General features: G+C 52.8%; 14 protein-coding genes across 14 annotated transcripts; 9 read left to right on the top strand and 5 right to left on the bottom strand.

Moving 5' to 3' along the window:
- Positions 1–232: 232 nt before the first annotated feature.
- On the top strand, positions 233–1,648 carry PV08_00961 (uncharacterized protein; the record flags this gene model as incomplete). Its single annotated transcript, XM_016375326.1, has 4 exons — positions 233–431; positions 481–593; positions 647–1,341; positions 1,399–1,648. 4 exons carry the CDS (start codon positions 233–235, stop codon positions 1,646–1,648), a joined length of 1,257 nt encoding a protein of 418 aa, XP_016240602.1.
- Positions 1,649–4,092: 2,444 nt separating this feature from the next.
- On the top strand, positions 4,093–5,484 carry PV08_00960 (uncharacterized protein; the record flags this gene model as incomplete). The annotated part of the gene is made up of 1 exon (XM_016375325.1): positions 4,093–5,484. The coding sequence occupies one exon, from the start codon at positions 4,093–4,095 to the stop codon at positions 5,482–5,484; it is 1,392 nt and encodes a 463-aa protein (XP_016240601.1).
- Positions 5,485–6,425: 941 nt separating this feature from the next.
- On the top strand, positions 6,426–7,769 carry PV08_00959 (uncharacterized protein; the record flags this gene model as incomplete). Its single annotated transcript, XM_016375324.1, has 1 exon — positions 6,426–7,769. One exon carries the CDS (start codon positions 6,426–6,428, stop codon positions 7,767–7,769), a length of 1,344 nt encoding a protein of 447 aa, XP_016240600.1.
- A 434-nt stretch (positions 7,770–8,203) lies between these two features.
- On the bottom strand, positions 8,204–10,051 carry PV08_00958 (uncharacterized protein; the record flags this gene model as incomplete). Its single annotated transcript, XM_016375323.1, has 1 exon — positions 8,204–10,051. One exon carries the CDS (start codon positions 10,049–10,051, stop codon positions 8,204–8,206), a length of 1,848 nt encoding a protein of 615 aa, XP_016240599.1.
- Positions 10,052–10,467: 416 nt separating this feature from the next.
- On the top strand, positions 10,468–11,454 carry PV08_00957 (uncharacterized protein; the record flags this gene model as incomplete). Its single annotated transcript, XM_016375322.1, has 1 exon — positions 10,468–11,454. One exon carries the CDS (start codon positions 10,468–10,470, stop codon positions 11,452–11,454), a length of 987 nt encoding a protein of 328 aa, XP_016240598.1.
- A 143-nt stretch (positions 11,455–11,597) lies between these two features.
- Positions 11,598–13,558, bottom strand: PV08_00956 (uncharacterized protein; the record flags this gene model as incomplete). Its single annotated transcript, XM_016375321.1, has 2 exons — positions 11,598–11,659; positions 11,731–13,558. The coding sequence occupies 2 exons, from the start codon at positions 13,556–13,558 to the stop codon at positions 11,598–11,600; spliced, it is 1,890 nt and encodes a 629-aa protein (XP_016240597.1).
- Positions 13,559–14,674: 1,116 nt separating this feature from the next.
- Positions 14,675–15,208, top strand: PV08_00955 (uncharacterized protein; the record flags this gene model as incomplete). Its single annotated transcript, XM_016375320.1, has 1 exon — positions 14,675–15,208. The coding sequence occupies one exon, from the start codon at positions 14,675–14,677 to the stop codon at positions 15,206–15,208; it is 534 nt and encodes a 177-aa protein (XP_016240596.1).
- A 74-nt stretch (positions 15,209–15,282) lies between these two features.
- On the bottom strand, positions 15,283–16,001 carry PV08_00954 (uncharacterized protein; the record flags this gene model as incomplete). The annotated part of the gene is made up of 2 exons (XM_016375319.1): positions 15,283–15,755; positions 15,836–16,001. 2 exons carry the CDS (start codon positions 15,999–16,001, stop codon positions 15,283–15,285), a joined length of 639 nt encoding a protein of 212 aa, XP_016240595.1.
- A 415-nt stretch (positions 16,002–16,416) lies between these two features.
- PV08_00953 (uncharacterized protein) lies at positions 16,417–18,196 on the bottom strand (the record flags this gene model as incomplete). The annotated part of the gene is made up of 3 exons (XM_016375318.1): positions 16,417–16,540; positions 16,589–18,138; positions 18,194–18,196. 3 exons carry the CDS (start codon positions 18,194–18,196, stop codon positions 16,417–16,419), a joined length of 1,677 nt encoding a protein of 558 aa, XP_016240594.1.
- Positions 18,197–18,940: 744 nt separating this feature from the next.
- Positions 18,941–20,275, top strand: PV08_00952 (uncharacterized protein; the record flags this gene model as incomplete). The annotated part of the gene is made up of 1 exon (XM_016375317.1): positions 18,941–20,275. The coding sequence occupies one exon, from the start codon at positions 18,941–18,943 to the stop codon at positions 20,273–20,275; it is 1,335 nt and encodes a 444-aa protein (XP_016240593.1).
- Positions 20,276–20,634: 359 nt separating this feature from the next.
- PV08_00951 (uncharacterized protein) lies at positions 20,635–22,093 on the top strand (the record flags this gene model as incomplete). Its single annotated transcript, XM_016375316.1, has 2 exons — positions 20,635–21,874; positions 21,930–22,093. The coding sequence occupies 2 exons, from the start codon at positions 20,635–20,637 to the stop codon at positions 22,091–22,093; spliced, it is 1,404 nt and encodes a 467-aa protein (XP_016240592.1).
- A 426-nt stretch (positions 22,094–22,519) lies between these two features.
- On the top strand, positions 22,520–23,479 carry PV08_00950 (uncharacterized protein; the record flags this gene model as incomplete). The annotated part of the gene is made up of 2 exons (XM_016375315.1): positions 22,520–23,032; positions 23,144–23,479. The coding sequence occupies 2 exons, from the start codon at positions 22,520–22,522 to the stop codon at positions 23,477–23,479; spliced, it is 849 nt and encodes a 282-aa protein (XP_016240591.1).
- Positions 23,480–25,141: 1,662 nt separating this feature from the next.
- On the top strand, positions 25,142–26,644 carry PV08_00949 (uncharacterized protein; the record flags this gene model as incomplete). The annotated part of the gene is made up of 2 exons (XM_016375314.1): positions 25,142–25,187; positions 25,248–26,644. The coding sequence occupies 2 exons, from the start codon at positions 25,142–25,144 to the stop codon at positions 26,642–26,644; spliced, it is 1,443 nt and encodes a 480-aa protein (XP_016240590.1).
- Positions 26,645–26,894: 250 nt separating this feature from the next.
- On the bottom strand, positions 26,895–27,767 carry PV08_00948 (uncharacterized protein; the record flags this gene model as incomplete). Its single annotated transcript, XM_016375313.1, has 1 exon — positions 26,895–27,767. One exon carries the CDS (start codon positions 27,765–27,767, stop codon positions 26,895–26,897), a length of 873 nt encoding a protein of 290 aa, XP_016240589.1.
- Between the last annotated feature and the right edge of the window lie 160 nt (positions 27,768–27,927).

The raw sequence follows: 27,927 nt of genomic DNA, 5'->3' as shown, positions 1-27,927 counted from the left end.
AGTTTGACAAGTCAACCCGTTTACCCCTAATTTTTGGACTCAGCAGCCTTCACTTGATCCTCACCCCTTCAGTCCACACAATTACGATCAACTGCGCAACTCTTTTCTGGTCTTTCTTCAATCGTTTGTTTGATCTCATTCTCATCGTCGCGGCGACCACATCTTTCGTCCTGCTTCCTTTGCCAGCGCTGCTTCTAGTGATACCTGTCCATCAAGATGTCTTCACCATTCAATGCGGTATGCAGTCCATCTGTTCATCCTTCCTCTCATCACATACCGAGAAGGAGATCTCTTTGCAACCCGCACTTCATCCACCTCTGGTTTCTCGGTTACTAACAAAGTGCGCCTGGCGCAGGTAAAGATTCGGAGGAAGAAGAATGTCAAGAAGGGAATCCAGTTCTGTCTCATGGTTTGCGGTGCAAGCGGAACTGGTTTGTAACGCTCCCCCAAGTCCGCATCTCGGCACTGACAGAACTGCAGGTCGAACCACCTTCGTCAATACTCTCTGTGGGAAGCGAGTCCTTCAGCCTAAAGACGCCGATGATGCAGCCAACGCCCACATTGAAGAAGGAGTAAGAATCAAGCCGGTGACAGTTGGTATGCGAGACACAAAACATCAAGAAATAACCTTTGAGCTGACGAAGAGCTAGAGCTTGAGCTGGATGAGGAGGGCACCCGTGTCTCCCTGACCATTGTCGACACCCCGGGTTTCGGTGACCAGATTGACAACGAATCCGCTTTCAGCGAAATTGTTGGTCATCTCGAGCGCGGCTACGATGATATTCTCGCAGAGGAATCTCGTATCAAGCGAAACCCTCGCTTCAGAGACAACCGTATTCACGCCCTCCTCTACTTCATCACTCCCACGGGCCACGGTCTTCGGGAATTGGACATCGAACTGATGAAGCGTCTTTCTCCTCGTGTCAATGTCATCCCTGTCATTGGCAAGGCTGATTCCCTGACCCCTTCTGAATTGGCCGAGTCAAAGAAACTGGTCATGGAAGATATTGAACATTATCGCATACCGGTTTACAATTTCCCCTACGATATCGAAGAAGATGACGAGGACACCGTGGAAGAGAATGCAGAGCTACGTGGTTTGATGCCGTTTGCCATTGTCGGGTCAGAGGACGTGATCGAAGTTGGCGGTCGACGAGTCCGCGCAAGACAGTATCCATGGGGCATTGTGGAAGTCGACAATCCCCGTCACTCAGACTTCCTGGCCATCCGTAGCGCTCTCCTGCACTCTCATCTCGCCGATCTCAAAGAGATTACCCACGACTTCTTGTACGAAAACTACCGTACCGAAAAACTCAGCAAGAGCGTGGACGGAGGTGTCTCGTATGTGATCTCTATCATTTGTGCAAGAAAATCATTGACTGATACATGTGGCAACAGGGCGCAAGACTCGTCGATCAACCCCGAGGACCTAGCCAACCAATCGGTCCGCCTCAAGGAAGAACAGCTGCGCCGCGAGGAGGAGAAGCTGCGGGAGATCGAGGTCAAGGTTCAACGTGAAATCAACGAGAAACGACAAGAGTTGTTGGCGCGCGAGTCTCAATTACGTGAAATCGAAGCCCGCATGCAGCGTGAGCAGAGCTTGGGTGCGGAAGAGAGCCTCAACGGTCACGGCCATTCGGATGCATAAACGACGCGCAGTAGTCCGAAGGGATTTCCTTTTTTCTGCTCTCTCATGCAGGCCATGGATTTTTCAAAATGAAGCAGAACTTGCTTGAGGAGATGAGGCTGCACAGAACTTCAAGTCCAATGAGGCGGTGAGGCTCGAGGACTCTTCTGTGGGTCAGCTTTTTGTTGCTGATAGGGGACATGTCGTGTCTAGTAGAATAGCGACCCTTTTTTTAATGGGCTGTGACTGGACCTGGAAAAGAGACTCATTTTTCATTGAAACATGTCAAGGATTGTGCATACGGATATGCTCCTAGTAGTTGAGGATTGAGCGTGTGAGCTCCATGGAGGGAGTTTGCAAAGTTGTAATATCGCTTCCCATGTTGATTGGCCTGTGCCTGACCAGCCCATCCTGTGAATCTGCTTGGTTACACAACGCAAGGCCCTGGCATGGAGCCCCCTGTATCCTGACAATGGCGCGGGAAAACGTGGGATGTAATGCTGACCTGGCATTTCCGGGTTGCAGCGGTGTGCTTGGAGGGACTCTTTGCACTTTCTCTGGTAGTCACTGGTGACTCGTGAGTGGCCGTTGCACTGAATCCTGACGATCTGGACGCGGGGGCTCCTGGGGCCACAGGCTTGGATGCAATTGCGGAGGAGGGGGTTCCCATCAAGCTGGCTTGCCTTGGTGTCTGGTCTTGATGGTGGTGCCGTGGCGTATTCTCCTTCTGGACAGCGACATCAATCGCCGCGACCGCTTCTTGAAATCCCATCAATAAGAAGAGGTTGGCGAGTAAATCGCGCATCTTCGGGCAGAACAGAAGCAACATTGCATAGAGTTTTACATGCTGTGTCACCAACGCGTTGTATACTACGCCTGCGAGCCTGACTTCTTGCAGTGTTCTCCGCAACGGTCGCTTCATGCCGGTATGAATGTGGTTTAGAGTGTCTGGTAGGACTCATCACCGGGCGCCTACTGCTGCGGGTGCTGGGCTCGCGGTGTCCGTCTTCTCCAGATTTCGGTAGTTAGAGTAGAGGGTGTTTCCGGGGGCGGGTGGGTTTCATTTGTCGACTCCCATTGTATAGCCACACCCACAACGTAGCTTGACAGACGGCTGTGATGAAAGGTCTGAACTCGACGCAGGGCAATTCCATGGTGCCACGAGGACGGTGTACATCAATGCTTAGGCGTGTTAAGCATTCTGTTGCAGGACACATTGCGCGCGGGGGTTGATTCACCAAACTTGTCAATCACAACCTGGACGGACGTGGAGTGCATTGCAGGGTGCAGTAGCCTCGCGTCGACGCCTGCTAAGCCCTGGCGAACCTCTCTGCATGCGACGAGGCATACGGAAGCCACTCCACGTCGTCGCCAAACGGCCTACACCTACCTGACCAGAGACTGCTCTCGTGACGGCGTGTCGATATATCTGTCGTATAGTACCCTGGCCTAGATATCATCTCCAGATTGGGTGTACCCTTATCTTGCACCAACCGAAATACACTCAGCTGGTGATACTCGAACTTGTCTGTATAACTTCCTTACGGAACGACGCCTGCGCTCGAGGGCTCGTGATCAGCTGCATTTTGCAAATCCCGCATCATCCTTGCAACCCACCATCTCATGTGAATCCCCCGATCGATCTCGATATCCTGACATACTTCTGCTGCCTCAGCTACTAGGCATCTACGCAGCTACCACCGTGCTCAGATTGTGAGTCTCTCCAAGAAGCAAAAGCTTGGTGCCCCAGACCCACTGCTGTCTGGATCTTCTCCGACAGAGTCGAGGCTCTATTACTCCAACGGAACCTTCCCAGAGCCTCATCTTCGATCTGATCGACGCCAGTGCCCGCCGTCAGCTTCTGACAGGGTTAAGAGTACCAAGGGGCATATGTGACGGCGACGAGGCGTCAGGACCGACGTCGAGCCATCCCCACCACTGACACCACGACGGTCACCCACGAGGAAAGCAAGAGGAAAGCAAAAAGCCAAAAGCCAAAAGGAACAAGGACTTGGCCGGGACGAAGTTCTCGAACTTAGACCCGCCTGATTCTCGTCTCCTCAATCCTCACCCGTTCGACCTTTGAAGCCGCCTGGTACCGCTATTTCTGCCAACCTTCTCCCATCTCAACGATCAACTCCGTCCAACTCGTATCTCTCGCAAAACCACCATATCGCGAGATTCTCGATTTCTGCGGGTACTTGCATACACCCTCGCTTTTTGCCCATTGCACTGCTCCACCAACGACGCTCATAACTGCAAAGGGATTCTCAATCTCGACTTTCCTTTACATCTCTCTCAGTCCTCTCAGTTCAAAAGGCTGGATTTCGTGACCACAATCTATACCCTGCCATCACTCTTTGTTCGGCGCACTGGCAACTTCACAACGCCGGCTCACTTCCAGTGAGCTAGAACCGTCACCCCACATCTTGCGCTATCGCTGGCGGTAGTTGCAATCTAAGGGCATGTCGGTCATGACTAGTCAACCACCGCCTCCATCACGGAGCTCAACCGGCCTCAACTTCCTGTCCAAAATCAAGTCACACAAAGAACCCAAGTATTCGACCCCGCAAAGACCAAGATCCGTTCGCCGAAGCGGCAGTTATGGAAGCAGTAATGACCAGACGAGGCGAGCGTCGTTGTTTTCAGTGCCCGCACAGGAAGGAGCAGGGCTGAAGTCTCGACGTCTTAGTGCCAATCCTCTAGATGAGTTTGTGGTTGACGTGTGCCCTCTGGAAGACGAGTTTGTGTCAGCATCCAAGATTGGTCGGCGGAAGGAGGTCGGTAGAGGCGCTAGTGCAACTGTGAAGATCATGCTGAGAAGAGGTGACAAAAGATCCGACGGTGCCCCTCTGTTTGCTGTGAAAGAGTTCCGAAAGCGGTCGACAAGAGAAACAGAGGAAGAGTATGTTCGCAAGGTCAAGTCAGAATACACTATTGCTAAATCTGCGAATCATCCCAATATTGTCAGGACTGTTCGGCTGTGCACGAGCAACGATCGGTGGAATCATGTGATGGAGTTCTGCCAGCAAGGTGAACTTTTCAGTCTCGTTGAGCGAAAGTATTTCAAGGCCGAGGACCGTAATTGCATCTTCAAGCAGGTACTGAGGGGTGTTGGTTACTTGCACGAACATGGCATTGCCCATAGAGACATCAAGTTGGAGAACCTGCTCATGACCGACGAAGGACACATCAAGATTACAGACTTTGGAGCGTCGGAGGTATTCTGTGGTGATCATCCCGGCATTGCATCATCTCGAGGACTTTGCGGTCAAGGGATGCGGGAACATCGAATGTCGCCAGCAGGAATCTGTGGATCGAGACCGTACATTTCTCCTGAAGTGCTTGCCGAGAACCGAGAGTATGACCCTAGCAAGCTCGATGCTTGGAGCTGTGGTATATTGTTCATGACGATTTTCTTGGTCGGCAATCCATGGCAGAGTGCTCGCAAGCACGAGTCCAACTACGCAGCATTCTTGAAAGGCTGGGAGGCCTTTCTTTCTGGATCCGACGAGGCGGCCATCGATGAGAACAGCTATCCTCAGTGTGGTCCAATTTTCAATGCTTTGCCTTCACATTCACAGCGTCGTTGTATACTCAAATTGCTTCACCCAGATCCTAACCAGCGATGCACTGTGGTTGAGGCGCTAAATGATCGGTGGATCAAAAGCATCGATTGCTGCTCACCAGAAACTCTGGGACCGACCTTCACCAACATTGATGTGACGAAGATGGGGTCTGATAGAATAGCTGCGAGAATGCGAGTACAGGCAAAGCACAACCATTTGCCGCCACCAGTAAAGCGATTACCACAACATCGATTTGACATGGGCGATGGTACGTCAAGATATGATTGAGGTGAGGCGCGGTGGAAATCTCCTTGTCAGTAACCCGGGCTGGTTTCTTCTTACGAGCCCCTCCATATTTCTGTGATGGAGGTATATGGCGTACTTGCGTCGGTCGTCCGGTGGGGGCAGGGATATATTTGCGTTACGAAGTGCTCGGAAGCGCTGGTACTCAAAAAGTCCTTTTTAAAATTAGGTGGTTGGTCCATAATGATGGGAAACACCTGCAAAGGAAGCATGGGATCGATGCGAAGAACAGTAGCCCCCTGGATGGAAGATTGCTTTAGATGTAGCCTGAATCGTCAACTAGCATGGCGCGGAAAAGGTGTCCCGAGTGGTCTGGTAGAATCCGTAGAGTTCGTATCAATACAAAGACACAGTACTCCGTCCTCGAGTCACTGTGTACAACACACCGCCAACTCAGCCTCGTCGAAGTCAAGCACGTGTGTCTCTCTCTCACAGCCTTGTCCTGCCCCAACGCATTACAGTGCTACGACAGTACGAGTCACAAACAGACCTCGGCAAAGATCGAAATTCGGCAGGGCGAACTCGGTGTTTCGTATTCCGGATTGCGTACTCCATGCTATCATAGGTACCACGGGGAGTGCATAACACACCACGAGGAAGAAAGGCGAATAGCGGGACCAAAACACACACACGCTCACGCTACGCTACGTGCTTTGACGTGATTGAACGAGTCAGTCACGCAGTCGGTCAGTCAGCCAGACTCCTCACCTACCCTCCCTACCTGACCCATGGTAGCGGAGTTGAACCAAAAACAACAAATATCCCTTGCCGACCGACCACCCTTGCAACTTCTGGGCGTAGTATCGGGGGCATCTGACCAGGTTTATTTTATTTTTCCAGTCAGCGAGGCAAGGTACTTTGGATGAACGCAAAGGGCTCGGTCGACCACCACAAGACGAATCTCGCTCTCACAATCCGGCCATCCAATGGCAGGAGACCCTTCATCAATTGGAACTCAATCCGGCCTTGAACTGGGCACCAACAACGAGATCCCCAACGCAGACCAGCCCTACCAACCGTTCATGGACGTGCGACCGCCTACTCACGCGGGAATTTCTGACGCCAACGGATCTCCCCTGACGGAACGAGAGGTCCTAGAAGTCGAGAGACGCGAGCGCGAGGAGCGCCAGGCCACGCCTGAGCCAGAGGACTTTAGCATTGCGTTTCCCGAGGACCTGCCCACGCCGCCGTTCTTGCATGTCCAGGGCGTCCCCAACTTCAGAGACCTAGGCGGGTACGCTTGCAAGGCGCCTTCTGCGGTTTCGGCTGGTGGTGGTGATGGTGACGACGGCGCCGGCGTCTACGTACTGCGCAAAGGCATTCTCTACCGCTGCGCACACCCTACGCACCTCACGCAGCCGGGGGCAGAGTACCTGATCGGCACGCTGGGTGTCAGGGACATGTACGACCTGCGCAGCCAGCCCGAGATCAGCCGTCTGGCGGCGACGGTGGCGGCGGCCGAGTCGGGCAAGGAGAAGAGCGTGTACCCCCTCGCCGACGCGCAGACGGGATGCCTGGACCGCGTGCCGGGGCTCAGTCGGCACTTCACGCCCGTGTACCAGAGCGAGGACTACGGGCCGGTCGCGCTCGCGACGAAGCTGGCGTGGTACACGGCCGAGCACGCGCACGACGAGGACGCCGGGTTCTCGTACAGCGAGGGCTTCGTGAAGGCGTACCGCGACATCGCCGTCCACGGGGCCGCCGCGTACGGCACCATCTTCAGGCACCTGCTCGAGAAGCCGGGCGCGCCGCTCGTGTTCCACTGCACCGCCGGCAAGGACCGGACGGGCGTGTTCGCGGCCCTCGTCGCCAGGCTGGTCGGGGTCCCCGACGAGGTCATCTGCTGGGAATACGCCCTGACCGAACCCGGCCTGGGGAGCTGGAGGAACGAGTTCATCGACCGCATCTGTTCCGGTGGGTTGGGCAGTGCCGGAGCGAGACAGACACTGCAGCAAAAACAACAGCAGCAACAACAACCCCAAGATGGTCCCCCCCCGCGCGTATGGCCCGGCGAACAACGACCCAAGATCTCCAGAGAGGCCGCGGCGAGAATCTGTGGCAGTCGCGCCGGGAACATGCGCGCGTTTCTGAAGATGGTCCTCGACCGGGAACTGGGCAGCGTCGAGCAGTATCTCAGCGAGAGGTGTGGGTTCAGCGAGGTCGAGATTGAGAGGTTGCGGGCGTCTTTGGTCGAGAAGGTCGCAGAGGGGGAGGTCGTGAGGCAGTGTGAGATCAAGGGTTGGACGGCAGATGGTGGTGTCGAGAATTGAAAAGAAAGGAAAAGAAAAAAAGAAAGAACCTCGACTGCCTGACGACACACATACATACCTAGGTACCTAGCTGGGTAGCTAGATAGAGTAGCTGGAGTAGCTGGAGTCAGCTATCAGTTATACAGTATACAGAACATACTAGGTAGACTACTAAATAAAAATTGATCATTCATAGCTCGAGTGAGTACTACGTACAGCCTCGGACCTCTGCTTGCTTGAACGCTCGAACAGACCTTCGACTGTGATTGCGATTGCGATTGCGATACACCGGTTGGAGAGCAACGACTTTGACAAATGTTTTGTTCCAAGGAAGCTCTCGAAGAACCATCCCAAACAGGAGAACATACTCGTCCGGTTTCCCTCCAGGGGAGGAAAACGAACAAAGACATGTACTCTGGTTCCTTGACTCGATACTTCTGCCACACGGCCACACCTCACGACTCCCTTCTCCTCTCTTCTCCCGCCATCCCTCGAACGAGCGGACTCCCAGAACCAGGCATCCTCGTCGGACTTGCTCCGGCGCTGACTCCGCCCTTTTTGTCCTTTTTGATGAGGTTTGCGAAAAAGTCGGCGGCGGCCCTGTTGCTCTGCTTGTCGTATGCGCTCGATACAGAGGACGGAACGGGCGGCGTTGCTGTGCCACTCTCCGTACCTCCGGCTTCACTTCCTTGCCTACGCATGGGCGTGCTGCTGGTACCACTTCCTCCTGCACCACCGGCTACAGACGTGACACCCCTCCTTTCCGCCGCTGCCGCTGCTCGCTCATTCTCGCGCTCGCGTAGCCGTCTCGTCGCTTCCTCGGCGTCGAAATCGATCCCATTCACGTTAATCTGATACGGACCAATGTGGTCTGCCATCCTGGGATTCGAGACGCCTTTGATGGCCTCTTCTGCGCCGTCGACTACCCCGCCGGACGGAGCGGGCGCACCCTTGCGGGACTTTCGTTCGGCCTTTTCGTCTTCGGCCTTGAGTTTTTCTAGATTTTCATACTGCACCTGGAGGAACTCCTGCGCGCTCGGCACGGTTACCGTTTCGTCGTGCGTGCGTGGTTGGAACGCCGGTCTGGAGTCTGTTGGGTTGCGGAGTGTAGATTCGTACGCCTGCACCGCCGACTCGGATTCGGGCGTCGTCGCGTCGCCGTTCTGAGCCAAAAGTAGTTTGTCCGGTTGGGATGACTGAGGTTTCGTCGACAGGTCCAGCGTCTGTTCGGGGGGTTCTTGGATCTCCACGGACCACGCATTACCCACGGCTTCCGGATCAAAGCCTTCCTTGAGGATTCGTATCTTCCCCCAAGAGTCCCAATTCGGCGGAACCAGGATCTTATCTCGGTCGATGATGTTGTGTTTGGCGACTTCCCGTTTCAGGAGAGAATGTATGCTCAAGCTCGAATGGATCAGCGTCCGCACATGGTTTGGGTCAAACGTCGCAGTGTAGACTAGGGAAGCACCGTGCTTGAGTAGAACGCATCGCAGCCATTGCATGAGAAAGTCGAACTGGTCTTCTCCCCAACTGTTCTCCCGTTCCAGGATCTCGATCTTTTCTGCCTGGATACACACGACGGACAGTGGTATTCCCAATCCCTCGTCCCATTCCCCTGGCCCTGGGGGCACGACTGCACCTATTGATTTCTGCTCGCCCGTCGCCGCCGCCGCCGTTCCTCCAGGCTGCACCGATGGTGCGTCCGGTCCGACTCGTTTCTCCTTCCACGCCGTCATGACCTCTTCCATCTCGATCTTGGTTTGATCGTCCAAACTGAGTATGACGGATCGAAGCAGCCGGATCCACTGTCGCAGTTGTCTCGCCCACTTGAAAGGATCTTGCCAGTCCAGTAGGATCGTTATGAGGGTGTCCTTGACCGTTTTGGGGGTGAAGAGAGGCTTCAGCAGTGGGGCGAAGTTGGCGCTCGAGTTCGACAGCGTGTAAACGTTCAGTCTTGCCAGGACGTCTTCTTGATCGGCGTCCAGCACATCGTGGTATGTATAGCCTAGTGCGTAACGATTCGACAGGGGTACTGTCCGCGGTTGTCTCCGTCTGTCGTTGTTGGAATATCGAGAGCGCAGGTTGGGAGGATTCAGCTGTTCGAGGAACTCGCGCTGGTGATCAGGGCTGCCGCCGAGGACGATGAGTTGTTTCTCTGTCAAGTCTTTGCCTTTCGACGCGCTGTTGAGCATCGGAACCCATATCGCTGGCTTGTCTCCATCCTTGCTGACTGGCCGTCTGGACACGGATCGAGATGCGGGTAGGGAGGTGAAGCTGGAGATTGGTTGCGATGCCGCCAACATGGCGAGTTGATGAATGCCAACAACAAAGGACGCGGGCTTCAAAAAGACTGGGAAGGATTTGCGTTCTTCATGAGGACAGTCTTCATGGGTTGACAGTGATGTAGGGGTTCACAGACTGAGCGCCCTGTTGGTGTTGTTGACGTGCAGATGCGGATGAGGAGACGAACAGAAGTTCATCGCGTGTCTGTCTTCTCCACAGAAATTAATTCTCCAACGCTGTAACTCCGTAGCCTTGAAATCATGTAGAAAAGACTTTAGACTCGCTCTGCTGCGTTCCAATAGTGCTTTTATATTTACTCAGCTGATGCCATTCACATTTTCAAATAGGACGAATCACTCTGACCGATGATCTCCTTGCCAATAACAAGGTAGACTCTGGGCCTTTTTTTTGGCCTTCTGCAAGCGCCTCGTCCAGCATGAACGCGATCCGTCAAACCCAGGCGTTGAACAAGCGGGAACTGGAAAATGCAACACCGCCTTCCGCATCATGGCACGCAGATTACAGAGACACAGCGTACATCTACATTGGCGGTCTTAACCTAGACCTGACCGAAGGCGACGTGGTCACCATCTTCTCGCAGTTCGGCAACCCCACACACCTCAACCTGATTCGAGACAAGGAGACGGGCAAGAGCAAAGGCTTTGCATTCCTGAAATACGAAGACCAGCGCAGCTGCGACTTGGCCGTGGACAATTTGACGGGGGCCGATATCCTCGGGAGACTGATACGGGTCGACCACACGCGGTACAAGAAGAGGGACGACGAGGACGAAGATACCTATCGCATTGGCCGTCTGGAGGCAGAGGCCGAGGCAGATGTGAACGGCAACGGGAAGAGGGGGAGCGATGACACCGAGGATGACGACGAACGCGGGTCGAGACACAGACGGAAGAAGCACCGACCCGCGTTGAGGGAAGAGCAGGAGTTGGAACAGATGCTCGCCATCACCCAGGACGGCGACGCGGGAGAAGAAGACCCCATGCGCGAGTACCTGATCCGGGAGAAAAGGGAGGAAGTGGAAAGGGCCAAAGAGCGCCAGAGAAGCAAGAAAGATAAACATCGACACAGAAGAAGAGACAGCGGGGACGAGGACGAGAAGAGACGACACAGGCACAGACACCGGGACGAGGACGAAGACCGTACGAAGGACGAACACAAACGTCGCCGTCACGGAGATGAGGAAGACGATGCCGCGGAGGAGAGGCGACATCGACGCCGACACCGACACCGCGATGAAGAGGATCACGGCCGAGATCGTTCAGAGCGGACTAGGCACAGTGAACGAGACACAGACAGAGATCATGGCGAATCCAAGAAGAGCCACCGTGATCGTGATGAGAAGAGGGAAGACCGTGGGTGGCGGCGCAGAAGATCTGATAGTCGCGATAGAAATCAGGTTTAGCCGCCATGAGATTACCATTTCAACGCTTTGATGATTGATGGTATTGTCTTACTCCGGTGTATCAGAGCCAATTTATGTACAAAACCATAAGAATGTCCAAGGTATGTACAACGGACATTCCAGCACTCTTGCTTCCACCCATCTCATTTCAGACCCTCTCCCTTTTCGAGCAGCTTCACCCCCAGTTCTCTCAACTTGAACTTTTCTGAACGTCGAAAGTTAGTACTCTTGCTGGTACAGGAACGCCAGTCAGAGGCCGGCAACGGAGAGACTTACGAATTTTCCCACTCGCCGTCTTTGGGTAATCATCGACAAAGAACACATACTTTGGGACGAGATGATGGCTCATCCTGTCCTTGACCCACGCTCTGACTTCGTCCGCCGTGATGGGCGACTCTCCAGACGGTAAATGGTGCCTTCTGACCACAAAAGCAGTCACGATCTCGCCGTATTTCTGGTCCGGCAATCCCACGACGCTAACCTCAGCAATCTTCGGGTGTGCAAACAGACAATTCTCCACTTCGAGAGGGTGTATGTTCTCGCCGCCACGGATGATTAGGTCCTTTATCCGCCCTGTGATACTTACGTATCCTTCCTCGTCCATGGACGCTTCGTCGCCCGTATGCATCCACACCTTCCCCTCCGCGTCAGCCTTCATAACCTCGGCCGTCTTTTCGGGTTGGTCCCAATACTCTTTCATGACGAGATATCCAGACACGGCAAGTTCACCTCGTTCGCCAATACCGAGGACACGATCATGGTTAAAGGGGTCGACGACTTTGGCTTCGACGTGCGGAAGGAGTCGACCGACGGTGTTGATGCGCTTTTCTATCGGGTCGTCAGTCGTGGTCATTGCGGACACAGGCGATGTCTCCGTCATGCCGTAGCAAATGGTCAATTCAGTCAGATTGAGCACCCTGTGGAGCTTCTTCATCAACTCAGCAGGAATGGAAGACCCCGCGGCGATGCCTGTGCGAAGGTATTGGAAACCTTCATTCGCGATCACCCCGTCGTCGATGAGCTCGAGTTGAGACAGGAACATGGTTGGCACGCCGTACAGGGCCGTGGCTTTTTCTTCTTGGACCGCCTTGAGAGCCGCAAGTGGATCGAAAGCCTCAGTCGGGAACACTATGCTCGAGCCATGTGTGGCCGTGGCCATGTAGCCTAGAATACAGCCGAAGCAGTGAAACAGTGGGGGTGGGCAACATACGACGTCGTCTGGTGTGAGAAGCATTCGATCGCCTATTTGCTGCCCGTTGTTGAGAATCGACCGGTGAGAAAGACAAGCGGCCTTGGGCATGGATGTCGTGCCCGACGTGAACTGGATATTGACCACTTCACGATTTGATAGTGGGGCGTCCGGCGTAGGCGGGCGCGTGTCCGTGTCTTGGGAGATCGAGGACCATGGTCTTGTCGCGCGGAACTCGGCTGCGTCTACTCGCCCGGACGAATTGTCCACCAGAATTATGTTCTTCAGAGACGGGATCGCTTCCGAAGCGAGGGTTGCGGCGGTCAGGTCTGGAACTATCGCTTCGAGTATAGGAACATTCGACCGGGGAGGCTTGAACGGGAGATTCGTTTCGGTCCCGATCACCAGATGGGTCGCCGACAAGTGGTTGAAGGCCGAGATCATCTGGGCCGCCGTGAACGCTGGGTTCAGCGGAACCAAGATTGCGCCCAGTTTGAACAAGGCATATGTTATCGTTGCGAATTCGAGGTTGTTTCCCAAAGAAACGCACACTCGATCGCCTTTCTTGACTCCTAGACTTTGTAGACCCCGTGCCAGCACATTGCTATTAAGGTCCAGCTCGTTGTAGGTCAGACGCTTGCGCTGGTGTCTGGAGACGACGGCATGGCGGTCCCCGTGCGCAGAGACGATCCGGGCAAAGTTATCGCCCACTGTCTCTTCAAGAAGGGGAGGCTGAGAAGGTCCCCTCGTTCTCGAAGTGGTCAGCAGGTGCCGTCGTGCCGCTGGTATTGAAACTGCCACTGACGCTGGAATAGGGAAAGAGTGTGGTTGATCTGAGAGTGGGAGTGGGAGTGCGGCTATAAGTGACCGCCGCCGTTGCCATATTGCTCGTCGCGGCCGAAAGAGTGGTTGCATGGTGTTATTGTCATCGTACGAGGACTCTTCGCAGCCAAGTGAGGCACCTTATCCTTGTACTGGGACAATTCCTGTTCCTCGTAGATAGGTACGTATCTTAGGGCTGACCCAAGGGAGGTAAGGGTAAGGACGGTGAGGTCGCGGGTGTCTGTCTTCCTCTTTCGATCGGTCTCTTTGTACTACCAACCGTCACGACCCTCATGTACGAGGATTGAGTATGTACATGTGGACCTGTGCTACCTGTTCCTCCGGGGAGGTAATGTAGGTAGAACTGTAGGTATATACTTTCCCTTCTGCTGTTTGAGAATTCACCGGCTATCCGAGACGATTTCTGGGGGAGCTTGATCCGAAGCCGCGGTGAAAGGAGGCACAAACTGCGGAAACCAAGCCGCTACTACCGCCCCTCCTCACAGGAGTCACCGCTGCACCCGCCGTCAATTTAGTTTTGGCGGGGAATCATTAGCCGTACCTTATGCATGGAGTACAAAATGCGGGTTAGTGCGGGCGCAGCCACAGTCCAGGAGCTGTAAGTTGTAACCCTACTGGAGTCTCTGCCCCAAGTGTACAGCATTTGTACAGCATTGATAGCCCCGAAACTACCTGCGATTACAGTAGCCTGTAGGTGCATAGGTACCTATGTGCGTACGGATACGACTGAGCATTTCTGGAAGGAAAGGATAGTTTAATAAAGGGTGTCTCCGTTGAATACAACGTCTTGTGAGTTGGGGAAGTTAAGGAATACCTCAAGTACAACAATTGATACATTCCTCAACCAAGTAATATTTCATGCTTACCAACAGACCTCAATCGCTGGGGCTATGAAACATTCATCTGTTGCAACGTGGTTTCCGTCGTCATCACTCCAAGTCAAGACGCCAGTTGCTGACCCGGTGACCCCCAAGTCCGCTTCCGTACCCCGGATACCTATGTACATCACCTCCATCCAAGTCTTCCCAAATGCGGGGGAAGCGCTCGAGTCTTGACATTCCTGAAATTCATGTTGAGGTCAGTCTCAAAGTCCTACGCCCTGCAAGCTAGGCACTGTCTACGAGGCCCATCACGATATCTCCGATCATCTTTTTCATATCTCCTTACTCAATAACCACCAAAATTGAAATGCTGTTGAGAAGGACCGACACTGACGCAACGTCAGCAGCGCGAGATGCCAACGGACAGCAGAAAGTGAACAATCAAATGGCCGACTCTCAACGTCCGCTGACATGCATGTTTTACTTCTTTGCTTCCCAGATGAAGCGGAACATTCAGCGTGCAGACGAGGACCTCGTCCAACGAGGAAAACTGCCCGACGAGCCAATTCACAGATTGGACACGATGATTGCTCGTTTGAGGATGCATGCAGCATATTCTCCGCATATAACAAAGTTCGAGACATATCCTGTCGAAATCCCTGATGCCGCCCCGACGTGGCTGAAACGCCCTCCGCGACCGTCACCGGAAGAGGTTCACGACACGGTGATGTTGATGAAGTTCCGGAATAAGGGTGCCAGGGAGGAGTGGATCGCGACAAAGGAATGGCAAGAGTTCATGACCAAGACCGAAGGAGAACAGGTCTTTCGCAGAATGCCTCATGTCCGATGTGCTAGTAGCTTGAGGGGGTTGATGGATCCTGTAGATATTTTGACCGCCTGAGAAATGGGAGGCTCTTCCAACCGTCTTCTGAAAGGTCTGTTGCAAGTCCGATGTTGTGTACCATCAAAACATCTTCAAAAGTCTTGAATGCCAGTCTCGCCTTGCAATACCTTACCCGGACTTTGTGAGTTCTCTTCGTTGGACTCGACTAGAAACTCCGGCTCTTGGGCATCAAAATATCTGTCTTCGGCATCCTGCTCTTCTATCGCTCTGTCATCATACTCGGGATTGTCGTCGACCGTCGAGTAGTCGAAGTCATCATCGCCTCCTCGCATGAATCTAGTTTCCATCTCCCATCGCCATCGTGCATACCCGTCCTCCTTATTCGCAGGCACTTCGTCGCGCTCTTCTGCGAGAATCTCGCCGTTGAGCCCTCTTTTATACGTGAACATGCTGTTCGGGTCAGGGTGTCGTAGTGCATCGAGTTTGGCCTCGCTGCGGTAGATATCGGCCTCGAGAATACCAGAGTAACCTTTCTGTCGTCCTTCGGCCTCGCGTTCCGCAGGCGTTTGGAATCTGCGTACCAGGCGGTCATACAACAATGGATCTGTGACGAGTGTCAACAAAACCTACTGTTTGAGGAGAAGTAGTCCACCTTGCTGGACTACCTCAGGTAAGCAGCCGCACCTGCGAGCTCAAGCTGCGGGCCAAAGTATTCCGGGTGCGTATCTAAGTACCGCTTCCGCCGGTTCTTAACGCGGATGTGGTCAGGCACAAGGGGTGCTTTCGGCGCTCCGAGCACATCTTGTACATTACGGATTGGAATTCCAGTACCTTCTGTAAAGCGTGGCATTGTCGCTTGAGGGAGGCGCATGAAGAAAGAATCGTTTCTACTATCAAAAAGTATTCGGGGGAGATCTCTAAAAGCAGCCTCCGATTTAATAAGCCTAACCAGCCGCTGGCCAGTTTTAGGGTGACGCAACTTTGAGTCAGCGTTCGCAGCACGTTGCATCCTGGCATACTCGTACAGCGCATTTGTAAGGGTGAATATTACAAGAAAAGTGCTCGTTCTATTAGGTTTGTAGGTCCCTAAATCGTCTGAAGCACTGTTACCCAGCAATGCTAATGATTGGAAATAGAATTGGTAAGGAGCAGGGCGCCAAAGCCGCTATGAGAAGCTCAGGTGTTTTCCAAGATCCGTACATCATCCATCTCGTGATAAACAGGGTTGAAACTCAAGACATTAAGGATTCGTAGCCATCATAAATTCATCTGAAATCGTTACTCGGGAAGAACCGAGGTCCTCCGTAGCCACACGGAAGGATAGCCTGCACATCGATGTTGTTGTTGGTGGTTTGCGCCCAAAGCTTCACCAAGATATAACGACCAGACCTGAGTTTCTGTTAGGACGGAAGATTTTGGCACGAGTAAAAGACTTACAATGGAGGATCAAACTTGACGGACGCTCGGGATTTGCTTCGGCTGATATTAAACTGAGCCTGCGGCGTGACAGTATTTGAGCTCCCGACCGAGCTGCTTGCCTCGGGTTCGAATCTGGAGCTTTTGGCTGTAGAGTCACCGGGAAGGTTCCCGGAAGGACTCAACGGTTCGTTCGCCGGAGACACGGGCTCAGACTGAAATGCATCTGCAGCAGAAGTGTCAACAGGCCGTCTTCCCAGCCTCCGACGTCGACTAGCAGTGCCATCATTGACGGAACCGCCATCGCGCTCTGAGAAAGATTCGTCGTTTTCGTGAAGGTCATCTCCTTGTAGCAGAGCTGGGACCCGGGCTTCGCGATTCGGCGTATCTTCATCAGCGTGTTGGCGGCGCCAACCCGCTCTTTCAGGATCATCCCAGCTCTCGGACTCGCTCGACTCGGACTCATCATCGGGGATGTTCATAGCACGTAGCGGTCTGTATCTATCGACATAGGATCTAAGCGAGTACTCGTCATCTTGCCACGGTCGAGGTGAGGCTGGCCCCGCAGCTTCTTCAGCCTCCTCCTCTCCGTCAGAAGAATCCGTAAGGCCGCCACCATTTCGTGAGCCGTCCGTTGCAGGCGCAGCATATTGACCAATAGGATCCTCAAGGTATCGTGAACGATCTACGGATCGTAACGGTGACCTTGCCGAGTTCATGTATTCACGAGACGGGCGAGTCACATCTCGGAGAGATATGTACCGATGATTTTCTGGGCCGTAGAGCAAATCGTACCGAGACGCCTTTTCGAGAAGATTATCTTCGTTCATAGAAACGAAGATGAGTCCCTTTTGTATGGGAGCGTCAAAACCCGCCCTAGGTGCCTTAATCACGATCTTTGTCAAGGTGAAAGGCATTCCACCGACATGCTTGAGTAAGAGGTTGCATCGGCTGGTCTTGGTACAGTATACACTGGCATCGTCGACAAGGACATGTTGTGGATATGAATTGATCGACACTCGAGGATCGGAATATTCCCCTCCGTCGCAGCTGGCAATCTCCATTCGTAAAAGGCCTGGCACGACCTGCCCCTTGTGACCATAGCGGAATGTCCTTGGCTCATCTTCATAGGTACCGTCATCGAGCTTTCTTCTTTTTGCCCTCAGCCGATCACCACGGTCGTGATTAGGCTGCGTCGAAGGAGATATGGAGGTCTCAGATGGAAGAGTCCTACTCGACTGACCAAGTCTTTCTCTTTGGTACCTCTGCAATCGCTCGCTGGGACGAAATGCCCGTCTTCTACTGCGTACTAGGCTGGAAGGGTTGCCAGTTTGTGATAAATCTTCGGACATGGAATGTGACTCTTCTTCCTGCATGTGTGACTCAATATCTCTTCTTCTCCTTTCTCGGGTGGATGGTTGGTTTGCGGCGATCTGATGTCCCATCTCTTCATCGATAGCCTCGAACGCCCGTTGATGGTCAGTGAACAAATGTCGTTCGGAGCTGAGGAGGTTTCTGAGATTTTGTAGCCTTGTGGAGATGTCAGACCACGGGTTATCGTCATGATCAGACTGGCACGTAGGTTAGCACACGGTGATTGCCAGTCGGCGGCTGTGGTCGTCGTACCATCTTTCTCGAACAAAGAGAGACTAACGCCAGTGATGAATGTAGAGTTCCGGAGGGCTGAAGGCAGCATGCACGAAGCCTCCCAGTCGTTGAAGATATGATGGTAGTCGAATTCGAATGGCATTTGATACTTGTCAAATCTTGTTAGAACAGTTGGATTAATTGAGAGAGGGTTGTAGTCGGAGAGTCTCCAGTCACAAAGCGAAGGACTACTGCGGTTGTGCCAATCTAGGCGTCTGTCAGTGCCCCACGATTTCTACACTTGGGCCACTAACTTAACTAACTAACAACTAAGAGCGGACGGAATACTTACCGTAGGTATGGAGTGCTTATAGGCTCGTGACCGCATGGCAAGGGCACCGCCGGAGAATTTCTAGCGGCCTCAGGCGCGCCTAATTCGACTGTTCCGTAGAGTGATAGGCGCCCACATAAGGCTAGTCAGCCTAAACTGAGGTCGAACAGCCTCACGCCGCTCTTACCCATCGAAGCACCAGTCCCTGTCCGACTTCACCATGACGGCGTCTCTACAATAGGCACGCTGCGTTAAGTTGTGCTTCACTCATATCACTTGGAGTTTACTTGGGACTAGTTCGTTTCTCTTTCCCTTGTATCTCTCTCAGCCAAAGTCTTCCAGATCTTACGCTTTCCTCCCTGTCACGACTTTGCGCCCGAACTTCCTTACAGCTCCAAGTTCGCTATCCTGCCTCTGCATTGATCGAAACCTCCTCCATTCCATGCGCATGTACCATGAACCGTAACGGCGCGGGTGAGCCTCCTCAAGCCATGAATCCGGATCCCGCATTGCTTGCAATGAATGGAAACATGCCTGCCACTGCCTCTCTTGAGCACCTCAATGGACAGACGCAAATGTTCGATCCCTCGTTCGCCAGTATCTCTCTTCCTGGCAATGGCATTCAATCTGGGCTGCTTGCAGCAGTTCCTCAGCAATCAATCCCTGCTGATGAGGTCGCGCTCTATGACAGACAGATAAGACTATGGGGTATGCAGGTACAAGAAAAGCTGAGACAAGCCAACGTCCTGCTCATTGGTATCAAAGGGCTCGGTGCAGAAATAGCGAAGAATCTTGTCCTTGCAGGCATTGGCATCTTGACCATACTAGATCACGAAGTGGTCGCAGAAGAGGATCTGGGAACTCAGTTCTTTGTTGATGAGACTCAGATTGGCCAAAACCGAGCCGAAGCCGCCCTGCCCGAATTACAGAAGCTCAATCCTCGTGTTCAGTTGTACCTCGACCCCAATCCTGTGGTGCTGAAGGACCCCGTCTATTTCCAGTCATTTGACATTGTGATCGCGACTGACCTGATGACGGACGTCATGACGCTGGTCAACATGTCTTGCCGACAATTCAATCGCAAGTTCTACTCCGCTGCCACACACGGCATGTATGGTTACATCTTCGCTGATCTCGGAATCCACCAATACATGGTTGAGAAACCCCAGAGTAACAAGCGGGCCAAGGTGGGCGATATGGACACATCTACGCGATGCGTGTTGAATGTCGACTCAAAGACGGAGAATGAAAAGGTGACCGACATGATCACGTATAGAGAAACGTACTCGCTCTTTCAGCTCGCCAACATGTCTCCGCTCCCACCACGAGACAAGAGCACTCGGCGGAAATTGACACGCATATCTCCACTTCTGTCATGCATGAGGGCATTGTTCGATTTCCAAAGCCAGAGCGAAGGCCGGCTTCCAGGACCCAATAGAGCTGACTTGGAACTGTTCACCAAACTCGCCAAACAGAAACACATCGAGCTCGAACTGCCTGAAGAAACCCTCCGGGCAGAGTTCTTGCGGAGCTTTTTGCAGAACCTTGGTTCTGAGATGAGCCCAGTGGTTGCATTCCTCGGTGGATATTTGGCACAAGATGTCATCAATGTGCTGGGACAAAAGGAACCTCCTCTGCAAAACTTTCTGCTCTTCGATGGCGAGGAGTTTGCGGCCACTCAGTACAGCCTTCATCCTCACAACGACGACGCGGTTAGTATGATGAGTACCAATGGGTTGCCGATGATGCCAGGAACCATACCCGCCGCAGATGCTGTTCCAGTGGCTTGAGAGAGCAAGCGAACCGCGAATCTCAATGTACAATACCAATACGGGGGTGGTTACTTTGGACGGGTTCGAGACAGCCAATAAAACTCGGCCTTGGCATTTCTCAGGTTTTTGCTGGAGTTTATGGGGAGAGATTCAAAAGCATTTGGCAAAATGTAACTGATAGAGACTGGTGGCCATCACAAGCACGATGATTTATGATAGTGGACACGGGCTGGGGTTAGAACATACAGGGATTTTGGATATTCATCAGGGCTGCAGAACCAGGTTCAAGCCCGACAGCTTAGTCTTCTGATCGTCGACAGAGAACCTCATTACAAGCCCAAGACCGAGAATATCTTCTTTGCTGAGCACTTTTGATCATGACCTCTAGTAATTTTCCCACTCGGCTGGCCGAATTGTCATTAAACGATGCCAGCATCCACCCATCCATTTACGCCAGCATTAGATCTCTTCGCAAATCCGTCCTTTCCATACCACATCGACTGACATCCATCCTAGCCGACGCTGCATTCGCGAAGCAGGTCTCTGAACATTACAGCCTCCCACTCGTGGCCAACGAGCGATGTGGAAGCTGGTACATCGATCCAGCTGACAAAGTCGGAAGTGCGTATTTCAAAAGCACAGATGGTCACCACGGGCAGTGGTCATTTTCGCTCCGACGACTCAACCTGCAACTATTGCCGTTGTTGGCAAGATACGGCGGTGCCGTGGTAGTGGATTCGACGAGGCGAGGCAAGAATTTGCCAGACGCATTCAGCAAGACTGTACCGATCTGGGTGTCTGTTGTCAATAGGACACTGTTCCCTGAGCTCACTGTCACCCACATCCTACAGCTCCCTCCTGCTCCAAATGACTTGGGACAGTCCGAGGCCTCTCAAATCGAATCAAGGCTCGACGCCTTTGCAAAGGCTCTTCAAGATCTGCAATTGGATTTTGTGGGTCTGAGGAACGAGGTGAAGCACCCTATTCGATTGCAATGGGCCATCAACGGGTCGTTCGATGTCGATAGTCCGCACGCAGGAGGTCCGGATGCCAGGTTTCCCAAGGAAGCCCACCGGCTTGTCCTCTGCAGTGCCTCGCGCCGTGTTCATGGCGCCGAAATCTCCGAGGGTGGCTACATTCAAGGCGCCGGCGACGACAGCGAGGGCTGGAGCCATGGCCTCACAGCCCAAGTATTCTGGAGGCACCGACAACGTCTGATGTCTTCATCTGAGGAAGAACTCCCCGATATTATTGACGAGTTGATGAAGGGGGTACATGAGAGCGACGAGCCAAAGGCTGAAGAAGGCACATGGATCCCTCCCACACAGAATCTTTACGTCTGTGCAGGGACACTTGACAACGCGGACACCTACGATCTCGTCATTGATTGCAACGGCGGTGAAGGTGCCGTCAATTCCAAGGTCGTTGGTTTGGCATGTCGTTCTGGGAAGCTTGGAAGCAAAGATCTTCGAGAAAAACTTCCCTCCGTTGCCGAACTTGTTAGAAGTCGGCTCGTGGAGGATCCCAATGCTCGAATTGTGGTGACCTGCACAACGGGCAAAGACCTGAGTGTGGGCGTTGCGGTTGCTGTCCTCTGTCTCTACTACGATGATAGTGGTGAGTCCATGTCACACTTTTTCTCTACCGCATCGAGACTGACTATTTTCACAAGGCCAAGTCAGGGACAGCCTGAGCGTTGCGAATCCTAGAGTTGACAAATTGCTTGTCAAGCAGCGTCTCGCATGGATCAGCGCTGCGATGTCCTGGGCGAATCCTTCAAGATCTACCCTGCAGGCAGTCAATTCCTTCTTGATGCAACGGCCTGAAGGGTTCTAGAGCGGCACGCAGGATATCAGACCAATTTACCTGGGGTACCTGTAAGGTAATACCTGTAGTCAGTGGAGGGCGATATCTACAGTGTCTCGTCCCTTAATCAGTTTGTGGCGGGCACTACGGGCACGTATTGTACAGTAGCTGCAGGGGTTCACTAATAGGCTCTCACCACGCTTAGCAGGCTTAAAACCAGCCGGAGATGGCATCATTGGACACTAATGCAATATCTACCTAGGTGGGTTAACCAGGTCCCTTTCTGAGAAATAATTATTGCATCATCGAAAATTGTTTTCCCGCCTGGCACAAGTGACAAGCAGTCGTCGCTATACATTGGCAATAGCGACAAAACACCCTCCTTGCCCCTCGTGTACCTCTTCGCATTTCAGTCTTGCTCACGCCCTCAGCTGTCCTCTTTTCCTCGACTGCGCAATGACCTCGATTACAATCAAAGACACCCTCCCGCTACCCAATTCCTCTGTCCGCATACCCCGCCTCGGCTTTGGCGTGTACCAATCGTCGGCCTCAGTATGCGTGCAGTCCTGTCTGTCGGCCATTGAAGCAGGCTACCGCCACATCGACACTGCCCAGTTCTACGCCAACGAGACGGAAGTCGGCGAAGCGGTGCGCAAGTCCGGGTTGCCTCGCGCCGACATATTCGTCACCACCAAGATCCTTTCCGCAGGCGGGACGGTAGAAAAGTCATACCAAAAGTGCGTAGACAGCGTGAATAAAATCGACGGCAGCAACGGCTACGTGGATCTTTTTCTGATACACAGCCCCAATGCCGGAAGCAAGGCCAGGAAAGAGATGTGGCAGGCGCTGGAAAAGCTGTACGAGGAGGGCAAGGCCAAGAGCATCGGCGTGAGTAATTATGGAGTTGGCCATATCGAGGAGATGAAGAGCTATGCAAAGGTTTGGCCGCCGCATGTCAATCAGATCGAGGTGAGTTCAGCATGTACAAGCACACATTCCCAAGGATATCGTGGTGGGGTGTGTGAGAGAGAGAAAAGGGAAGAGACCAAAAGACTGACCGGGTACAACCCCCAATCCCAGTTACATCCTTGGTGCCAACAGCGCACGGCCGTCGAGTATTGCCACAAGCACGGTATCGTCGTCGAGGCATACTCGCCCCTCGTCCGGAACTACAAGGCCAACGACGAAACGCTCGTGGGGCTCGCGAGGAAATACAAAAAGACCACCGCACAAATACTGATCAGGTACTGTCTCCAGAAGAACTGGGTTCCTCTGCCGAAGAGCGACAACCCGGATCGGATAAAGCAGAATGCCGATGTGTATGGATTTGAAATCGCGGCCGAAGACATGAGCACGTTGGACTCGCTGGATCAAGGAGATGCCGGCGCGATCGTACAAGCGGTGGACAACTCGTAAAACGGTGGCTTTTTCTCAAGCGACGTATCTCGTGGTGGTGGTTCGGAGTAGTACCTTACCTGACCTGACCTGATCGACAGTGACCTCTACTCTCACCGGCAATCCCTTACCAACCGCCTCTTCTTCACTGCGAGATCGGATGGTTGTGAAGTTCGAAAGTTAACTTCTTTTCTCAATGACGAGCCCGCTCGACCTCTCTAGTTGCTCCTTCGACAGCCCGTCAACCTGATCAGCCACACTGCCTGGCGGAGTTGATCGAAATCCTGCTACACATCTAGCCGGCTAGACGCCTGACGGACCGAAAACTCGAGTCGAAATGACGATGGCGGGGGGGACCATACAGCGACCATGCGGCAAAACCGAGCCCAGTGATATAGCATGTTGTAAAACAATCTATGCTTATACTCTCTGTGTATCCCTCCGTCTATATGTCAATTCAGACTTCAAGTATCTTGCGCTGAGGTGATTATGACTTTACACGAGGAGGCACGATCCTACGGCCTCTGTCTCTGTCGCCATGTCGAACTGTAGATACAGAACAACTCCGCTCGTATAATCCCATATTAATACCCAGAACTACCAACCTGCAAGCTAAACTTCTGTCGTACCGAGCAAGATACCACCGTACATTATTACTGGATGCGGGTAGGACCTGGGCATCTTCTTAAAATTGCAACAAATGTTTCATGTAAACAGTACATATTCGTCAGATTGTCTCATGAGCACGCAATCCCTCTCTCCACCACCCGCCACCACCACCACCACCACCACCGCCAGGCAAAACCACAGTATCACCATGGAACTATTTTGCATTTGCCGACTTAAGCTATACATACATCCTCTCACGATTTTGGCTTTTCTAGGCTTCCTCCTAGCGTCACGACATGGAAATCCTTCAGATTGGTATGGAGATATCCGTCCGACGGATGCCATTCGATGGGGGGAGGGGGAGGAACCGCACCATTTGCTTTTTGCACAAGGTAGTCAGCGACGTGGAGGACATGATTTGACGGTACTGGTCGATACCTCGTCGACCCAGACACTTGTAGTCTGTATCACCCTCTCCGAGTCAACAAAATACCTCTATCGGTAGGTACCTAAGGCACCGACCGAGTCAGTGATAACTTCCCTGTACAGTAGTAGTATAGTACAGGTATCTCATATCCACTCACCGATATACAAACATGGTAAGATCATCCTTCTAGACCAACAAGGGTAGCAGTGTCGGTAACGTCTTTTTTATCCAGCATGGCATCATCCATGGTTCAAAGCAACAAATCCAACACTACCGTGTCTCATTCGTCGGAAGCGTTATCGTCGCATATGAAAATATGAAAAATATGAAAGTGTTGTGGCTCGCTAGAGGTATTCGGGACGATACTGGATGTATGCCAACTCCATATGCCACCTCGTGTCGGCCAAGGGGGTCGAATCGAGAACCAAGAAACGTGGATGGTCCAGAATACAAAAAGCCGTGCAGATCCTTGAGTCCGAGGCAAGTGCTCCTTGAAGGGTTTCTCTTTTTGTTTGTTTCCCAATCTCATCACCGACGGATTCGTCTCCGATCAAACTGATTCGAATTCGCGCACTGTCGAAGTCGCTTTGAACCGACCAGAGACAACGGCGTCCTTCCCAGAATGGCGACACCAGCAAAGGGCGACTATGTCGTTGAAGAAAGCCATTCAACCAAGAGACAACAACAACACTCGTGAGTATCTCTCCAAGTCAGTACTCACCGCCATCCTCTGATAACGTCCGGCACACACAGATGCGGTCAAATGGTACCGTTCGACATTCTACAATGCTCTGATTCTCGGCCTCGCAAATTTCTCGGCCCCAGGTATATGGGGTGCCATGAACTCTCTCGGTGCCGGAGGCCAAGCGAGCCCTCACCTCGTGAACGCTGCCAACGCACTCACCTTCTGCCTCATGGTGGTGTCATGCTACTTCTCTAGTGCCATCGTGCACGTGATAGGTATCAAATGGGCTCTCGTCATCGGGACAATGGGTTACGCCCCCTATGCCGCCGGCCTGTATACCAACAACCGCTTCGGGATCGAATGGCTCACTCTTCTGGGTGCTGCGCTGTGCGGAATTTCAGCCGGTATCTTCTGGATGGCTGAGGCGGCGATTGCACTGGCGTATCCCGAACCATACAACCAGGGGAAATTCCTTGGGTTCTGGCTGAGTTTTCGTCTCGCGGGCCAGATCCTGGGCGGCGCAATCAATGTCGGCATCAACGCGCACAACTCAAAAGCAGGAAAGGTCTCGTACACAGTATACCTGGTCTTCATTGCGCTTCAATCCATCGGACCCTTTGTGGCGCTGTTGCTGAACAATCCTTCTCAAGTACAGCGGACCGACGGACGGAAAGTCGACCTTTCTGTGGTGGATCACCCGTGGACCGAGATCAAAGCTACCACCAAACGCTTCTTCAGCAAGCAGTTCCTCTTGATAGTCCCCTTTATCGGTCAAGCAGTGTACACGGAAGCAGTCATGTTCACATTCTCAGCCTTGTGGTTTTCGGTCCGTGCTCGAGCATTGGGATCGTTCTTGTCAGGGATCGTCGCAGTCATCGGTGGCAATATTCTCGGATGGTTCCTCGATCGCACAAGAGTCGCCCTCAAGACTCGTGCAAGAGGGAGCTTCTTTTTCCTCAGCACACTTCAGCTTGGACTGTGGATATGGTCGACAGTTCTGGTGACTCGGTTTCGGCGCACAAAGCCCACTTATGACTGGGCTGACGGCACAAACGGCTTTGCAAGTCCATTTGCTTTGTTCTTGTTCCTCGTCATTGGCTTCCAGGTGAACTATCTGTACCTCTACTTTGTGATTGGGCAGATGACCTTGTCACCGCCAGAAACTGTACGGTTGGCGGCACTGTTGAGAGGGACAGAATCGGCATGGCAAGCGTTGAGTTATGGCTTGAATTCAGTCGCTATTTTCGGAGAAGTTGGTGGCGTCTACCTCAATTTCAGCCTGTGGGGACTAGCCCTGATCCCAGCTTGGTTGGTTATAAAGGATTTCGGAACATCGGCGCAAATTGATCAACGCAGATCATCGACGGGAGTGTTTGGACTTCCCGCCACAGGCGACGAGGATACTTCAGCTCACAGTGAGGTTGATCAGGAAGCGGCGAGAAGCGATGAGACGGCAAAGGTTTAGACGGTAGACATCCGGACTGGTAGAATTTGTACAACCCGCTAGATTGTAAACACTTCCAGGAGACTTGCTGGTGGCGTCAACCTATAGAGAAGGTAATACGGGAGCGCGAGGCAGAGATGCATGCGTCCCACATAGAGATATTGTGTGCAAAGGGAAATGTCTGGATCTGTATAGCCATGAGGACGGTCAGGTCTTGTGCTATAGTTGACCAGAAGCAAGACACCGTCCTTGGTGGTATTGATCATGAGTGTCATGTGAACAAGATTCCGACTGTTCTGTCGACAGGTGCCTTACCGTGGTGGGCTGTGAGAAGTAGTCGTTGGAAGTTGTCAAGCCCAGGGTCAAACGGAGATTTTGCGAACGAGTCCGCGAATTCACGGAACGAGACCAGCTCTGACCATCTATTCCAGCTGCCAAACCGAGGATGGTTGTTCATAAGCCCGTCCCATTCATCTTCAGACTCTGCATTCCACAAGCCAGGTCGAACATCGAATGGCAGTGCTTGGATGAATACTTCATGATAACAGAAGCCTCGAAGCCATCCATGGTAGACTCCTTGAATGAGGCACGTCATCAAGATTGCTCTGCGCACACTTTCAGCCAGAATCCACGTCTGCCATCTGGATAGGGTTGTAGGCATCATGCTTGGGCCGTCCTGGAGTAGTCTAACCGAAACCTCCCTCATATGACGAAGCAGTTTCTCTTTCGGTTCAACAATAATTATAGCACCAGTAAAAAGGAGGGTTGTGGCGAATGACATGATGACTTGAAAGGCTTGCAAAATGTCCGGCAATGGCTCCTTGGAACATTTGAGTTCAGAGAGCAGCCGGCAAAGCTGGTCACACAGAAGCAGGCTGCTGCAAGAATCAGCGCCACTGTGAACGACTAGGTTGCTGATACATGGCATATCTGACTTGAGAAGCCTCGGGTGAGGGTCGGGTCTCATGTGGGCATGGATGTATATCGCTGACTGGTCCTGGGTAACCGATCGGGCAATCTTCAGCAGTTCATGTGTCATAAATTCGACGGTGAACTTGTCGGCCGTAATTGCTATCTTGGACACAGTCAAGCATCGCATTGTCGGACTTTGGCCAAAGTTAAGGGCTATCCGAGCAGGATCCATGTGCAAGGACGAAATGTGACGAAGCAAGTTGTGGTCGAGACTGTCATGCTTTGTAGATTTTATGACTCTCCGCGAAGAAGAGTGTTTCTCACTCCTGGCCCTAGACGAATTTGAATTGTTGACAAGGGGTTCAAGATCATACAAGCAGTCGATGCCACGG

This window comes from Exophiala spinifera, assembly GCF_000836115.1.
Source record: "Exophiala spinifera strain CBS 89968 unplaced genomic scaffold supercont1.1, whole genome shotgun sequence".
NCBI lineage: Eukaryota > Fungi > Ascomycota > Eurotiomycetes > Chaetothyriales > Herpotrichiellaceae > Exophiala > Exophiala spinifera.
This window is presented reverse-complemented; position numbering and strand designations above follow the sequence as displayed.